Source organism: Conger conger, chromosome 10 (genome assembly GCF_963514075.1).
Source record: "Conger conger chromosome 10, fConCon1.1, whole genome shotgun sequence".
NCBI classification, from domain to species: domain Eukaryota; kingdom Metazoa; phylum Chordata; class Actinopteri; order Anguilliformes; family Congridae; genus Conger; species Conger conger.
This window is the reverse complement of record NC_083769.1, coordinates 43,980,330-43,997,936: the sequence shown is the minus strand read 5'-3', so window position 1 is coordinate 43,997,936 and position 17,607 is coordinate 43,980,330. Positions and strand designations below refer to the sequence as shown.

The following is a 17,607-nucleotide window of genomic DNA, read 5'->3' as shown; positions in this document are numbered from 1 at the left end:
TGAAATAATATAAAATCAAATATTAAGAAACAAAACTAGACTGCATGCATTCAGCAACATATCACATTGTGGCACTGCAATGCGAGGGGTTTTATGGCTATAGAGCAGATGTACATAACACTAAACTTAACAGACCTGGGTCAAGTACATAATTGGCTTGGACTCAAATACTTTTCTGTGCTCGACTGATCTTGCCTGGTGCAATAGAGCCATAAAGACCAGAAGGCGAGGTTTGCACCTTTTGAGAGTATTTAATAGGTTCCATTACACCAGGCTGGCACATGGACATGAATGGGACCTGGAAGGTTGGTGGTTGAATAAAGTATATCTTCTTATTTGACCCAGGTGTGGATGCATCCGTGGTGATTTTTATAGTGCGGTTTCCGTGGCGACGTCACCCGCGCCGACCTGGCGATCCTGTGCTGTCGGTCCCTGGTGCCGCGCTGCAGTTCCGCCCCGGTCCACCAGCGGCAGAAGCTGGGCTGCAACAGCGCCCTCCTGTGGAGGCCCTGGCTACTGCTCCTCTGCTGCCGCCTCTCCCGCGCGCGGCGTGCGTACCCCACCCACCTCCGCCACACAGCAGCCAAACAGCAGGCCCTGATTGGACAGGAGGGACCCCCCACACCCTGATTCAGATGCAACTCGCTCACTCTGTGGTTCATTCGGCAGATGGTCTCATTCGGGGTGACTGACAGAGGATTAAACGATGCAGAATTAAAAGAACAAATAAACATGTGCGATGGCAATGAGCAGAACAGCACACGGCTGAAAGTGCCTGCCCACATAACCTGAGGCAGTGAACGCCCTCTAAATGACATCAAAATGACAGGTGCAGCAAATCTAACACCGCACACAATTACCTGCTGTGAAAAAAAAAACCTGCTGTAACCATGGAAATTAAAGGCAGTTAGAACGGAGTGTTAAAAAGTTCAATCAGCTACCAGCTGTTTCAAAACATATCTTGAGCTGGTCAAATCATGTGAAGCTGGGAACAGGTCTGAACCAGCTAAACCATGTTATGCTGGGAGCTGGTCAACCAGCCCCCAGCTGTATCAAAACCTAGCTTGAGGTGTTTTTTCCAGCAGGGTACAGATACCTGTGGTGTAACTGGGCGCGGCAGGCTTTGCCCCAGGCCAATCTCCACGTGAACAGGGCCTGTCCCTTCAGCCTGCCATCGTGCTGAACCTGAGCCTGCTGCTCCAGCTGAACCTTGGCCTCCCGGAACATCTTCCGCCTCCTCCAATCCAGCCAGTGCTTGAACAGCAGAGATAGACTGTACACACACACACACACACACACACACAACCAGCCATTGATTAAACAGCAGAGTCCGACTGTAGACACAAACACACACACACACACACACACACACACGCATCCACACACAACCAGCCAGTGATTAAACAGCAGAGATAGACTGTAAACACACACACACACACACACACAACCAGCCAGTGATTAAACTGTAGAGTCAGACTGTAGACACACACACACACACACACACACACACAACCAGCCAGTGATTAAACAGCAGAGTCAGACTGTAGACACACACACACACACACACACACACACACAACCAGCCAGTGATTAAACTGTAGTCAGACTTTAGACACACACACACACACACACACACACACACAACCAGCCAGTGATTAAACAGCAGAGTCAAGACTGTAAACACACATACACACACATCAGCCAGTGCTTATAAACAAGAGTGCACACACATATACATACACACACATATACATACACACACACACACACACACACACCAGCCAATGCTTATAAACAGAGTCAAGACCGTAGATATACACACAAAGTGGCCAGGGAAAAGACGCTACAGAACATCTGTTTTGAAACGCGAGTCTACGTGCCATATGTTAGCTCGGGCAGGGGAGCCTCCACTTTGATTCACAGACGGGCGGAAAATTACAGAGTGAAAGCCACACCGAAGTGCCTGCGATCCAGGTGTAACGCAAGAGGTGGCACCGGAGAGCCGGAGCGATGAGGTAACGCCGCCTACGGGGAGGCCGTCTGGGCCGGGGGAATTCTCTCATACAGAAAACCCCTCTCTGGTGTCTCCTGTTCGCCCGCATAGCCGAAGCCGAACGAGCACACGAGGCTGCCGTTTCACACGGCTCAAAAGGTGAGAGGGGAACAAAGGCCCGAAACTGTGCCGTTCAGCTGATACAGACCGAGGGGCACGCTGACATCACTGCGGTGCAACACACACATAAAGGTTGGGCCGTATCCAGTTTAGTAGTCTCCCCCACTGTGCTTATTAGGTGATCAGTGCTCTTGCCCTACGGCGGTCTATGCTGTTTTTTGGGGGGGGGGGGACATTTGGCTGATTTGAAAGACAGTGATTATCTGTGCTAATCCGATGCCGTACATGGCGCAGCCTGTAGCCTAGAGGCTAAGGTGCTTGACTGGTTCCTGGAAAGTTGGTGGTTCAAGCCCCAGTGTAGCTGCAGCTGTTGGGCCCTTGAGTAGGGCCCTTAACCCCACATTGTGCCAGGGGCAATTGGCCCCTGCTAAGTCTAATCAACTGTAAGTCGCTCTGGATAAAAGAATCAGCTGAGTGACTGTACTGTAAAGACCGTGCAGTTGTAATGGTGCAGGCTGTAGTGTATGAGAGCCGCTCTGTGCGGTTGTAATGTTGAAAGCAGCCTGGCGTGTTGGGTCTGAGACGTGTGAGGATGCATTGCTCGTACTGGTAGTGTATGAGAGCTGCTCTGTGCGGCTGTAATGGTGCAGGCTGGCTGGCGTGTTGGGTCTGAGACGTGTGCGGATGCGTTGCTCGTACTGGTAGTGTATGAGAGCTGCTCTGTGCGGTTGTAATGGTGCAGGCTGGCTGGCGTGTTGGGTCTGAGACGTGTGCGGATGCGTTGCTCGTACTGGTAGTGTATGAGAGCCGCTCTGTGCAGCTGCAGGCCCTGGAAGTGCCTCCTCCAGCCGCAGTACGCCACCCTCAGGACAAGGCCCTCGCTGGGCTGGATCAGCCGTCTCCTCATGGCCTCCACGTCCACGTCAGAGACCTGGCCGGGTGCAACGGCCGAGACCCGCTTCTGCTCAAAACACGCCTTCCACTGCGAAATTAAACCCAAAAATAGAGCATTTCAAACGCTGCAGGCCAGACATAACACGGGAAAACCGTAAATCTGCTTCCACATTCCTCCCCTTCTTGCCATTCCGTGCGCAAAATACCAGAGGGGGGGAGGAATCGTACTCGCTCATAAGCATAAAAGTCCCATCCTGCAGTGGAGTAGTGGGGCTAGTTTGACAAGCCGTGACACTGAACAGAGTGGTTCTACATCTGACACCACAGAGGTCCGGGTCCAGGACGGCTTCCAGCCGTGCAGGGTCAGGCGGACTGACGTCACCCCGGTTTACTCACGCGACCGAAGCACTGAGACAGGAGCGCTGCGCGTCTCCCGGTTGCCACGGCGTCCTCCTGCATCCGCCGCAGAGCGACGGCCCACCGCAGGGCGCAGAGGCCCCTCTCGAGCACCCGCCTCCCGTGTTGGCGCCGCGCCGCCGTTTGGCAGCGCTGCCGGTGACTCCAGGTCAGGAAACATCGGGAGAGCAGCCCGAATCCGCCGCGCGCCAGGAATCTGCTCCGGCGCGCGGACGGAAAAACGCTGTCAGATATGATTCACAACAACAACCAGGCAGAACCTCTCCCCGCAGTCCTTTTAGCTTTTTAAGTTATTCATAGAGTATACAGAAAGAAAGAAAGTTCAACAATGTAGTCCATTAGCAAACACGATTGTTAGTACATCGCTGTAACCACAGCTATTTGTCTTTGCACTAACATGCCTCCAGCAGTTCAGTCAGTGATTTATCACAGATACTTGACCTAAAACCTGATCTACTTTACCTTTGCCCTACTGTCACAACAGAGCCGGAGTGCCACACCTCCGCAGCATCAGGAAGCTGTTGAAAGGACAAAAGTGAGCAGTAAGTGCACTAAGCTGCATCTTCTCCCATTACACCACACTCCGGCGACCTCTGACCTTGCCCTGTAGAGTGTCACCATTAACCTACCTTCCAGGACTGATGGTCTGCGGTCAAGCCCTTTCCTCTTGGTTCCACTTCCTGCCTTTTGTCCCCGGCAGCTCCATCACTGTCACGAAAGGCACTTTCTTTAAGCACACACACAGCGGAGGGGGGCTGAACCAACCCGAGTTTATCCATGTGGGAGAAGGTGCCACAGAGTGCATCAGGCTCACTTGTTCTTCCATTTTGTCCAACAAGACTCATTTCCACAAATGTTGTTTGAACATCGCCACAGTCCTGAGGGCATATTAAGAAATGGCTATGTCTGAGCTCTCCCATCCTGACCTCATTTGTGTCTTTAATGAAATTCTCCTCTGTTGTAAGTCTTTCATTACCAAAAAGGAAATGAGGCACCTCAGTACTTCCTGATGCATGATACACAGCCAGTGAGGGACTCATAGTTCTGGTGCCCGTGGGATGGAAATAAGAACATGATTCCTCCTTGTCAAAATGGCTCTCTTCCCGAATTAAGCTTTCACAGGACAACTTTATGCAATCTTTAGAAGATCTTCCTTCCACGCTGGTTTCTCCGCGACCAACTCCAGGTGGGAAGAGGGCTTTGCGTACACTGCGGTGCTTATCTACGTACTGGTCTGCGGCAGTTCCGCGCACTGAAAGCGCATCTTCAGCGCCTCCCGCCTGACGTTGCGAGCCGTACCCCGATTCACTTTGAGACAGCACCGTAGGGACCCGCGGGGAACCTAACGTCCTTGCCGAATGAGGCCTAACAAGCTGTGAGCGTAGCCTGTTGTTAATCACGGCGTCACTGCGGTGCAGGGGGTCGGTAACCCGGTCCTCCCGGCGAGCAGCAGGTGTCCCTGCGCTGGAATCTACACAGCCTGGACGACAGCTGCTTTCTCTTCGCTGGCACGGAGAGAAAGAGCCCAGCATGTTTGCTTTGTAGGAGGCGGACGTATCTGACTCGAGCGTGTCCAGATGGGGAAAATCACCCTCAGCCTTCGGTGAAACGGGGCCGAGCTCAAACATTAGCAGCTGTTCGCTCACTTCAAGGTCGAGCATTGATCGGTGCAAGCTCGCAGACGTCCACGACGATTCGAGGAGACTGTGCAATTCTGAAAGGGTCTCGGTGTCATCTTCACACAGCTGACCTGTGTAATCGACATGGCGGGAGTCTGCCCAGTCCGTATCAAAATCCGCCTGCTGTTTGCCAAACAGTTCAGAGAGAGGAGCGTCAAATTCAGTGTCTCTGCAGGGAAAGTTCTGCGACTTCTCTGGGGCCTTGTGGCTATGGAGCTGGGCTGGACTGGCAGGACTGGAACATTCTTCCCTCATCTGCCAATGGCCTCCACTGTCGAGTTCCTCATACTCCATCTGGACCTGTAGCGTATCCCCATCAACCGCGTAGCAGGGACGACTCGGGGTGGTCGCTGCGTGTCTTTCTACATCGGAAAACCTGACCGTTCTGGCCCTGGCACTTATTGCTTCAGGGTGAGCTGCTCTGTTAGAGCGGCCCTCCCGTGCAGGCAGGGCCTGGCCGCTCTTCAAAGGTGTCGGCTCCACCTGACGGAAGACATTCCTCTGTCTCAGAATGGACCGAGACCTGCCTGCATTCCTGCCCCCCTCGTCAATGGCAGGTGAGGTGAGGGAGGAGGACAGGTCCTCATCCAGCGATGACAGAAGTTCCAGCAGCTCATCGACATTTTCCCCGGGGGGGTGCAGATTGCCCTTCGACACAGACCCCCTATTCACTAATCCCTTCTGAGGCCTAGAGGGGCATTTTTCCAGTCTTCTCCCACGATTCCAATCCATTCTGAAGTTCTGTCAGCGCTCAATTAAGCCTTCAGCATTTCTTTCTGAGTTAGCATGGTGTATCATCACAAACCTAAGACAAACGGCGGAAAAGTCCTACAACTTATGATCTGACAGATGGCCAAAGACATAGAGTCACTCACAAAACATTATTTATACACACGTAAAGTAAAAATCTAGTTTGACTAGAGACACAGTGTACTTACAAAAGTAATCATGAATCAACAACAACAACAGTGATTGTCAACATTATGCAACAAAAAGGCTACATTATTCAATGAAAAGGAAAAAACCTAATGATGAACACGTTGATAATTAAAGCGAGTAAACACAAGCACGCTCTCTCGCCAGCAATTTATTCCAGGTGACTCCGTTATTTTAATTCAGCCAAATAATTTATCAATTACATATTGATCTCCACTCACCCAAGAGCCTGATGCTCATTCGAAGTGTTAATCAATATTCGTGCGTGTTCCTTTATCTCAACCAGAGCTTCCCCGGTGTTTTCTCTCATCTCATTTAGTTGCAGTGAAGTAGACTATTTTTCAGCACACATGCTACCACGTTAAGAGGATCAGCTCCAGATTAGTGGTGGTCTGCTGTGCTGGGAATCCACCATCAGTTTCAGTGGAGTTCTGGACAAAACACCTTAACCTCGCCTTTATGTTCAGCAACCAAAAGTCTCTCTCAAATGTAGGCTATATTGTTTTCATCTCCGTAAACATGAACACTGATTTCTTTTGCCATTTGAGAAGTTGCCTTTTCTGTGTGACTTTTCTGTTGCTACGTTGATGAGTTAATCAATAGAACACTTTCATACCGATCCTCATGTAGCGGCTTCTGAACAAGATGTGTACAAAACCATTTCATCTCAAATGTGACGTTAGTCACCCAAGACGGCAGTTATAGCTAGCAACAAGCTAGCGCTACTTGGCTAGTTTGACAGTTGGGGTTCCATAGCCTGTTACCTTGTCTTTCCAACTTGCTGGCTACGTGACAAAAACAAAAGCATCCTAGCTGATTAATGTGGACTAGTAAAAAGTTTGAATGCACCTACATTACCGTTATAGACGCTGACATTAGCAAGTCAACAATCAAAACTTTAATGGTTATAATGTAATGTCATGTGTAGCTACATTATCTGACGTAATTTACGCTACAGTCGCACGAGGAGACAAATGAGCCAGGCACACTGAAGACAGGATTTTATTAACGCTAAACAAAATGATAGCTGCTTGCCTTCAATTTAAAGTCTATTGGTCATATTTCGTTTTACAGTGTCTTATTTCCCAAGTATAAGTAAAGCAGTAGGTGTTGTAGGTCAAAAAGACATCACAAAACACAGAAGACACTTGCGGAAATTTGTTTCCTACAAAGAGCGCTTCCGTCAACAGCTGGTTTAGACTACAGCACAGGTAAGCAAAAGACCATTTAAAACCCTACCTAGTCTATGTTCTGATTTTACTGTCCATTCACACAGCAACTCTCTCCATGTTGGTTAATTATAACGATAGATAAGCTGGTCCTTGGACATTTGACATTTTATTTGGGTTGCATTTTTGAACATGTCTACAATACAAAATACAAAAATTAATATTTTGAAATTATACATTTATTACAGTTTCAATTAACAGACAGTTAAACGGACTGATGCAGTCCAACTTCGAATTTACAAACACAATCACTGTCAAATTAATGAAAGTTATTTGTCATACACAAGTTATCCAATGAATTGGCATTTCATCACATAATTTAACTCTTTCCCCTCAAAAAAGGAACATTTGTTTTGGCTTTCTGCATCTCTCTGCAAGAATAGGTATTCTCAGACAGTTCATCCAGAGCAATGAATGAACTTAACAAAGTGCATCAGTCCAACTTCCATTGGCAACTAAAGTTTCATTCACTGGCTTCCCCATGTACTGGGTTAAATATGTAATTGATTAAAGCAGTTCTAGTCATGCGATTGTGCTACCAGCAGTTCCTCCTCTTGATCTATTTGTAGTTTCTTAGATACACCAATCGTTGAGGCTGGAATTTCTCACGACACAGGGGACACTCTGCCTGTAAAAATAAAAATAAAAATGAACAATATTATGCTGCACAGAAACCATACGCTGTGCTGGGGATGTAATAATAATAATAATAATAATAATAATAATAATAATTTGTTGTTTAGCTGACGCGTTTATCCAAAGTGACTTACAGTTGATTAGACTAAGCCAGGGACAATCCCCCCTGAAGCACTGCAGGGTTAAGGGCCTATCATGGCTACACCTTCCAGGTCCCAGTCATGCACCTTAGCCATGAGGCACTAAGGCGACAGGTTGCCCCGGTAACTCACCTTGGTGTTACACCACTCTGTGATGCACTCCCAGCAGAACAGGTGGCCACAGGGGGTGGTGGTGGAGTGCCGCCTCTGCTCCAGGCACAGGATGCAGCGGGAGGTTCGAGAGGCTGGGGCCTCCACAGGCGTCACACTGGGAAACAGAATAAGGGAGACCGCCATTCCTGAGTCACAGTAATGAAATTCAACATTTTAAACAATTGTAAACAATTTTTTTTATATGCAAATAATGGGCTGGTTGGTAAAAACAAGCTGATCTCTGGTATGATCCATATTGTGGGTGCAAAAAAAAATTGATTTCATGTAGTGAAAATGAAGTAAAGTGGTAATTAACAGGGTCCAATCACCATACAGCTGAAAATTGATTGGCTGATGACAGCCATCTTGTTTGAGCAATAAAAGTCCCGCCATTATTGAACTGAATTGCCCCGGGGCTTTTATATTTATATTTTTGTCAATTAGCAGACGCTTTTAATCCAAAGCGACTTACAAAAGTACATAACTGTGTCTTCCATTGAGGGCGTACCTGGAGGGAAGGTTCCGGTGGAGTTTCCACTCCTGCCTGGCTCTCTGTTTCTGGCGGAAGTTGTTGAGCTGCAGAGCGAGCGTGAGGCCCAGCTGGAGCATGGAGATCAGGCCCAGGAGGCGGTAACTGGCGCGGATGGCCTGGTCGTCACCGGTCCCGCCATGCACACGCAGCTGTGGAGCCGCGCAGCAAGAGGGAGGCCATGTTACGGTTTTAGACACAACGGTGATTTTTTACATTACGGTTATTTAGCTGTCGCGACTTACTGTCGATTAGACGAAACAGGGGACAATTCCCCCCCTCAGGAGCAATGTGGGTTAAGGGCCTTGCACAGGGGCCCAACAGCTGTGTGGATCTTATCGTGGGTACACCAGAGCTTGAATCACCAACCTTCCGGGTCCCATTTCTGTACCTGGTTGGCATTTTATATAGCGCCTTTATCCAAAGCGCTGTACAATTGATGCTTCTCATTCACCCATTCATACACACACTCACACACCAACGGCGATTGGCTGCCATGCAAGGCGCCGACCAGCTCGTCAGGAGCATTTGGGGGTTAGGTGTCTCCACACTCACTCTATGCTCTATGCATTTTTTGGAGCATAGAGTGAGTGTGCGAGTCCCTTCTTTACAAACTTTGAATTGTTCCTGCGACTCAGTACCTCGCATAAACCTTTTTGGTGTGCACTTATTTTTTGTCTTATATACTGAAATGTAATGCGGGATACCACCAGAGAGGCATAATTTGACATATTTGTCATTACAATCATGCTTCTAACCGACTTCGATCTTAATTCATGTTTAAATGAAAGACACTGAGTTCATAACCCAGTGTGAGTTTACGGGTCGATCACCCAGTGAAAAAGGCACTGCCGTACTTGCCCAGGCAAAGGGATCTTTACAGGATCAGGATATTGTTTGGATGAGTTCAGACCAGATCGAAAAAACATGAATTGAGTCATCCAGATTAACTAGATTAACGAAAGAAGGCACTGTTTAAGTTTCTGAGAGCGATATGTTTTGTCAGTCACACGGGTGGCGACACACAGTGACAAACCTACATAACTGACGCCTGCAGCTCTCTTCCCGAGGTGGTAGAAGGCACCCCTGATGTAGAAGAGGGCCACGTGAACCCTGTGCAGGATGGTCACCCCCTGCTGCACAGCGTAGAGGACCGGGAGCAAGGTTTTCTTCTGCGGTTCTGTCAGCAGCCCCACTGCGCCGTGGATCCTGGCCCGCAGGCAGGCGGCTGGGTTCCAGCGCGAGGGCGGCCTGCTCTGGCCTCCCGGGGCCTGGATGCTCTCAGCCTGCAGCTCATTCTCCAGGCAGACCAGGACCTTGTCCAGGAGGTAGGGCGTGAAGCTGTGCAGCAAGACCAGAACCCCTCTACGGGTGACCGAGGGCACTCTGCGTTTGGTGGGGTCCACCTGCACGATGTTACAGTACTCTTCCCCGAGTGTCTGGTACCCTGATTGGAAACAGTCACATTACATTACATTACATTACATGTAATTTAGCTGACGCTTTTATCCAAAGCCACTTTTGACAGTTGATTAGACTAAGCAGGATACAATCCCGCCTGGAGCAATGCCACTGCTTCAATGGCATGCATAATGCTACTAGACGTAGTGCTATGATTTAGATGTAGCCGTAATCATTCTTAGAGGGATTTCGCTATCAAGTTTTATACGCAAAGCACAAGAACATTTAATGACTGAGAGCAGAAAGTGAGTTTTGCATACCTGCAAATGTTGTTAAACCGTAATAGGCCAGGTCTGACACTAACTCGATCTCTTTTCTCCATTGCAGCCATCTCTTGGACCCTAAATGGGATGTAAATTAAAAGCATTGAACAAATATATTCTGCATTATTCCCAAATTTAATCAATAATAAACATGACATGCAAAGAAATTACAAGCACGACACTACCCTATATAGTAGGAATAGGTACAATAACAGTCTATACATAGCCAATATATGCACAAAACACAAATAAATGCCTGGACAAAACAAATCAGAATGGAACAGAATTATATCACATATAGCTAGGTTGCTAAAACGTTAAAAAAAAAAATATTCATAAGCAGGGATGATCTTTTATTGAAAGAAAAAATTCGTTTGTTTAAAACACAAAGGAAACAGAAATAAACACGTTATAAACAAAGTTTACTAGTTACTAAAATAAGCCTTGAATGGAAATTATGTTTCACGGCTACTGGCTTAGTTGATTATTGACACATGAGTTTAGTACTCTACTTGCCTGCAAACGTTTGAAATGCTTCGTTGGCATTGTTCCGCAGACAGTTCTGGTAATATTCATCTTTCTGACTTGCGCGGATGAACTGCGGTTGGTTTGCAGGAAGCAGGGGCATTTCTGCAACGTGGAATAGCTAACTTATTGCATGTGTTCAACTATCTTGAAAACATGTATATTATTTTTAAAAAACATATATGTAGAATAATTTGTTCTAAACAAGTGCGCGACTGGAATACATATTTTAGCCATCACACTCCATACACATACAACCGCCGTTGTAGCAAACAAATATGTGTTTTAATTGTAAACGTTAAGCAGCGCAATGTTGACCATAAACTGGGTTAACCACGCTGGAGCTGGGTAAGCTAGCTAACGTTTATAATATATGTTTATTTACTTTACAATCGTACCTGCAATGCACAACCGTGACTTACAGTATGACAAGGAAGCAAGCCGGATGCAGCTGAACGGGAGACGAGCATTAGCAAGAGCAGTACCGGCGATAGCGAAAAGAAGACTATAGAATTTGACAGCGCTACCAACAGGAGGTTAGCGTGAACACATTCACATTAAATGCCACGATTATTTGTTAGTAAATTGGGTCTTCTCTGGACAATAGGATAACTTGTCACGGAATGATATACATTTTGCCTGTCTGTCCGCACATCGTTGTAGTTTAAGCATTTTGTTACACATACCGACTTTCCTAAGAAATATAGAAATAATATTGTAATTGACGATAAGCTGTCGAAGTAACATGTTATCACTTCGTTTTAAGTGATGCTTCCAATTTAGTTAAGTTAGCTGTCATTTTGATTCCGGCGTCATTCCACATAAGCTATGTCCTCAGACGGCATATGCTACCTTCATTTTATGGCTGCAGCTAGCCTGTTTAACGTTAGATAAAAACAACAACAACAACAACCACAACAACAAAGCTATTTGCTATTACTTAGGCATGTCAATTCAAAACATGTCCTGTATGCCTTAGAACTTGATCTCCCCTTGCTACGTTGGGCCGTTCTGTGGTGCTCTTTGTTTCGTTGGTGTGGGTTGAGATTACACTCGCTCACTGTGAGTTCTGGATCTGCCCTGCTACTCGTTGAACCAGTTTCTTTGTTATTTCTATAAAGCCAAAAACAAGCGGAGGCTTTTATCCACAAGGTGTTCCACCCCCCTCCCTCTCCCTCTCCTGCTGGGTTCAGTCCGCAGATTTATTGTCCTCCCCTGCCTCTCCTTCACAGTCAGGAAAGTTATTTCTGAACACTTTGATTGGAAACTCACTGGAGCTCATTTTCTGCATGTCCCAGACAAGGGAACTTTTTTTGTTTATAGTTCAGGGGGAGGTGGTGGGTCGTGAGTTACTTGCTATTTCTACAGGGTTAAGCTAGGTGTTGCAGACTGCACACACAGCAAGCAGTCAAGGGACCGGCAGTGGAGTTGTATCAGGAGATCAGAATTCAGAGGTAAGAGAATTACCCCTGCTGTTGTAGTACCTTGGAAGGCAGCTGAGGTGTGCTTTTGCGTAGGGGATTGGCAAGACTTATTAACACAATAACGCTCTAACTACTGGAGGGATACACGCTTTGCTTCTTTGCTCGACTGTTTTCCGCTGCTTAAAAAAAAAGAAAAAGTTACTCTGTTACAAAAGCAAACCAGAGCTCTCTGTCTGAGTGGTTTTCACCTCAATTATTTTTAATAAAAGTTTTACATTTTTAAAAGTGATTGGATTTGACACATTGTGCTGCCAGATGACAGAACATAAACAATACAAAACGTGTTCAACGACAACATCAATGATCTTATCTTGAGAGAGTTACACAGCTGACATTCCTTGCATACTATCCATTCATACAGCTGGATTTTAACTGAAGCAGGTCAGGTTAATGTGCTTAAGGGTATGACTGCAGTACCCCTCCTTTGGATCAAACCTGCAACCTCCATGTTACAGGCTCAGTCTCCTAAATATTATACTACACTTATGACCTTATGTCTCTGTGGTTTAAAATGATATGTTGTTTAAACTGCGACCCGGAAGCTTGGTGGTTCAAATCCCAGTGTCGCCACGATAGGATCTGAACAGCCCTTGGGCCCTTGAGCAAGGCCCTTAACCTTGCATTTCTCTAGGAGGGATTGTCCCCTGCTTAGTCTAATCAACTGTAAGTTGCTTTGGATAAGAGCATAAGCTTTATGAGAGCTTCAGGCATATTTGTTCCATATGTAACACAATAGTAGGAGTATAACTGTACCTTGCTGACCAAACTAAGACAAAGGCAGCATGGGTAACAAACTGGTTCTTCTGCTTCTTTTATTCAAAAAAAAAAAAAAAACTCATCCCTGGATGTAAATTTTGACAGGTTTCTGGTTTTCAGCCAGCCTGTAAGTGGCTTAGCAGACGCAACAATGGAAATAATACAGACGTGTATACAGAATACAGATGTTCTGTGCCCCACCCTATTTGCAATTTATAGAAATGACTTGGCAAGAGAAATTAAGTCCTTATGAACTGTGGGCTCATTTGTGGAAGACAAATGGTGAGCATTCTTCTATACACTGATGACATTGTTTTATGGTCAGAATCAGAGGACGTCATACTAAAAAATGCTTTCCCACGCAAATAGATGTGTGTAAAAATGGAGGCTCTCCATGAATAGAAAGAAAACAAATAATTCCCTTCTGGGGACTGCCTCAGTAACTGCCAGTTGTGTTCTGGAGCCCAACGATTACATTTCACAAACTCATATTTAGGTCTTATTGATTAACACATTCATTCATTCGAGGAGATATGGTTCTTGCCAACTCAGCAGGCAAAGCTTTGGGGAGAATCACTGACAAATGCAATCATTTAAAAGACAACTGTTTCCATACTAATTCCAGACTCTCCCAGGTCTGTGTGTGTCCTAGTTTGACTAGGCAGCTGGAGTTTGGGGTTCTTCTAGGAATTTCTCAGGTTGTGAATCTGTGCACAACAGGGAGATTGGATTCATTAGTTATTCATTAGTACAGTGTACACCCACATTGGCAATAGCTGGAGATATTGGGTGGAAACCCAAGGAGGAAAAGTCTGCATTGCTTGGTTATGGAACGGGCTGCTTAACATGGATGAGAGCAGGTTGGCCAGCTGGGCACATATTTCAGTGGGTCTTGGTCAAGAGATGTGAGTAATTTCTGTTTCGAAGACTTGGGTTTGATGAGTTATCCTCCACTGAGAAAAGGATTGACATACGCGCCACTTCAGTGAAATAGAAAATTAATATCATTTTGATTTATATGGTCCATTCTGCTGGAAATTGTGTGATAATTTGTTCAGTGAAATCAAATGGACTTTTAATATGGATGATGCGCTACGGTTGAGTGGGTTAATTACCTATGAGACATTAAACTTAGCTAATTGTTTAGACAAAGCCTAGGAAAGGAGGAGGTTGTGTTCATGGGCATACCTTGTCGTATTCTTTTTCTTCTAATGTGTCAATAGCACCCGTGTATTATACATTTGTGGGATATTGTGTATGTGGAGGTCAATTGTAATCAAATGTAGGATGGGCCAACATGGCACTTTAATAAAATTTCCTACAGGGAAAGGACAAACACAATTTATAGTCCAGGCAGTAATTCACAATCCAGGGTCTGGGCAATAATTCACAATCTGGCAAATATGTTCCTCCAAACAGGCTGGCATTAGAGTCTCAAGAAGGACAATGGTCACACATGATCCTCAAACACAAGCCACATGGATTCCCCACTGCCACCTTAGTTAAAGTCACAAACAGGGTAAAAATTTTCTAAAGGTTCTATAGTGAATGCTCTACGTGAACGTAACCAGGCAACAATGTAGGGCCCTCGTTCTCTCGTCGTACACAGACGGAAAGAGGCATCGGTGGACCGTGATGTTGTGCCTTTGGGTCAAACAGAGCCGGAGTGCAAATTCTGCATGTGTATCGTGCCCTTCAAAATGATTGCCACCTTTGATAAAGATGAGCAAACAAAGCTGTGTAAAATAGCCAGCACTGCTAATGACCTCTACACTGCACTGGCAGGTTTGGTGAGTTTGCTGAGCACCCCTGTGGATTTTAGGGCCATTTTTTCCAAAGTGAAAATAAAAAATAAAAAATAACCAGAACAAAAGTGATAGTTTCCTTGCACCTGTGGTGCTTTGACCACGAACAACAACTTCAAAAACATATTCTTCTTCTCATTTTGTGCTACAATGTGGGTATTTGACAATAGTACAAATGTGAACAGTACATATCGTAAGTGGAAAGATTATCAGCATTACCATTGTATAGAACATCACACCATTCATTCCCGGGTTTTTTTCCTTCATGCATTCAGAATTGTGTTTTATACAATTATGTAAAGTAATGGAATACAATTTATTGTACTGTAGCCCCAAGAAGAAACATAATCTGTCATATCCCCACTTCATCCAATTAATCGCGTTACTCGCGGCAGTATAAAAGTCATTTGCTCTGTGTAGTTGAGCTGTTTTATGCATCTGAGGTAATTCTTGAATAAGTATTTTTAATTTGCTCTGAGGACATTATCATTTTCACTGTTCATTATTTTGCAAAAAGTTTTTTTTTTTTTTTGGAAAATGAATTCCATTCTTGGCAAAAAGAACGGATTAATTCCCTATGTAATTTGGATGTGCATATAGAATGTACATCTGTTGAAACAACATGTTCTTTCATTCTCTGTGGCTATCACTTTATGGAATATTCTCTTTGATTCTGGGCAGTGTTTGGTTATATTTCTGATTGAAACGTGGTTGTGTGGGTGCCTGCAGTAACCTAAATGCACGTTTCATTGATATGTTAGCATGGACTCCATTTTGTCCCGGTGAACTGCAGTGGTTGTGTGGCTGTCTACAGTAACCTAAAGACACACATTTCATTGATATGTTAGCATTGACTCCATTTTGTCCAGGTGAACTGCAGTGGTTGTGTGGCTGTCTACAGTAACCTAAAGACACACATTTCATTGATATGTTAGCATTGACTCCATTTTGTCCCGGTGAACTGCAGTGGTTGTGTGGCTGTCTACAGTAACCTAAAGACACACATTTCATTGATATGTTAGCATTGACTCCATTTTGTCCAGGTGAACTGCAGTGGTTGTGTAGCTGTCTACAGTAACCTAAAGACACATGTTTCATTGATATGTTAGCATTGACTCCATTTTGTCTAGGTGAATTGCAGTGGTTGTGTGGCTGTCTACAGTAACCTAAAGACACACATTTCATTGATATGTTAGCATTGACTCCATTTTGTCTAGGTGAATTGCAGTGGTTGTGTGGCTGTCTACAGTAACCTAAAGACACACATTTCATTGATATGTTAGCATTGACTCCATTTTGTCTAGGTGAATTGCAGTGGTTGTGTGGCTGTCTACAGTAACCTAAAGAAACACGTTTCATTGATATGTTAGCATTGACTCCATTTTGTCCAGGTGAACTGCAGTGGTTGTGTAGCTGTCTACAGGAACCTAAAGACACACGTTTCATTGATATGTTAGAATGGACTTCATCGCCACTTCCAGCTGTAGATACAGTGATGTCACTTCTGTACTGAAGTTTCAGAGCTTTCATTGGCCGGCGTTGTTTGGTTTTAAATTTCACAATCGGAGATATCGAGGCGTAAAATAATTACTGCATATTTGATGTTAAGAACATATAAAATTTTATAGGTGATGAGCAAGAGCACTAAAGCACTCTTTACCTGCTTTACAGATACCTTCGTCCAAATGGGTGCCATTCGATATTATGCTTGAAGACCTATTTGTCATCCGTCACGGCGGTGCAGGGCCTCGCGAGCACTCCTCTCCCGCATTGTGTCACGGGTCACCTGTAAGGCGTCGGAAGGCAGAAACGGGGGATTGTTTTAGCGCGGTCCGCACCGGCAGCTGTGAGGCTCCAGACAGGCCATTACTCACAGCACGTCCCCAGGAGGCTGCGGGAACAATTAAAAGGAAACGCTTCAGCCCCAGCAACACCTGCAGAAGAGCTGTTTAGTCACCCGCCGTTTCACGCTCAGATATACAGGTACAAAAAGTGCCTAAAAAGGTACAAATGCTTGTTGCTGGGCTGCTACCTTATACAGTAGGTACATGTAATTGTAGCCCAAGCCAGCAATATATAATGACTTTTTTTTCCAAGCAAAAAAATGTACTCATTTGGATCCAAAGATAACATTACTGCACTTTCAGGGTACATTTGGGAAATGAGTCGCTCTGCACCGTGGCTTCGTTTCTCAGCGTGTTTACACAGAGACTTGAGTTTCCGTCATGTGGATGGCCTGGGCCTGCTTTGCATGAAATCAGTCTGTTTGCTGCTGCTTCCCCCTTTGGAGAACAGCAGTGCCCCCGGTCTGTCAATAGCTAACAGGTATAAGAAAATTTGAATTTCAAAACAGTGCAGAAATTGTGAGGTACTTCCACCTTATCAACGCTGCTGAACGCTAATATTTGTTTAACTTTTACAGTGCAATAAAGCACGGCGGTGTGGCCGGGCTAGTCGCTCAGGAAGCAGTTGTGGCAGGACTTTGGCCCTGTGAAGACGCTCCTACGAAGCTTCACTGCAGCCATGGCTCTGTCGGCTGACATTCAGACCTCTCTGTGAATACACTCCGCAATGAAGCAGTCATTAC

General features: G+C 45.6%; 1 protein-coding gene across 4 annotated transcripts; it reads right to left on the bottom strand.

Annotated features, from left to right (window-relative positions):
• Positions 1-7,429: 7,429 nt before the first annotated feature.
• On the bottom strand, positions 7,430-12,058 carry pex10 (peroxisomal biogenesis factor 10). Of its 4 annotated transcripts, none has more exons than XM_061258506.1 (7): positions 12,037-12,058; positions 10,967-11,080; positions 10,448-10,528; positions 9,767-10,173; positions 8,706-8,878; positions 8,177-8,312; positions 7,430-7,896 (listed from the first exon to the last, which is right to left on the bottom strand). In XM_061258506.1, exons 2-7 carry the CDS (start codon positions 11,076-11,078, stop codon positions 7,828-7,830), a joined length of 978 nt encoding a protein of 325 aa, XP_061114490.1. In that variant the 5' UTR covers positions 11,079-11,080; positions 12,037-12,058; the 3' UTR covers positions 7,430-7,827. The 4 variants fall into 4 exon arrangements, with proteins under 4 accessions (XP_061114490.1, XP_061114489.1, XP_061114487.1 ...); XM_061258505.1 differs by having other exon boundaries at positions 11,916-12,049; XM_061258503.1 differs by lacking the exon at positions 12,037-12,058 and adding an exon at positions 11,374-11,875.
• Between the last annotated feature and the right edge of the window lie 5,549 nt (positions 12,059-17,607).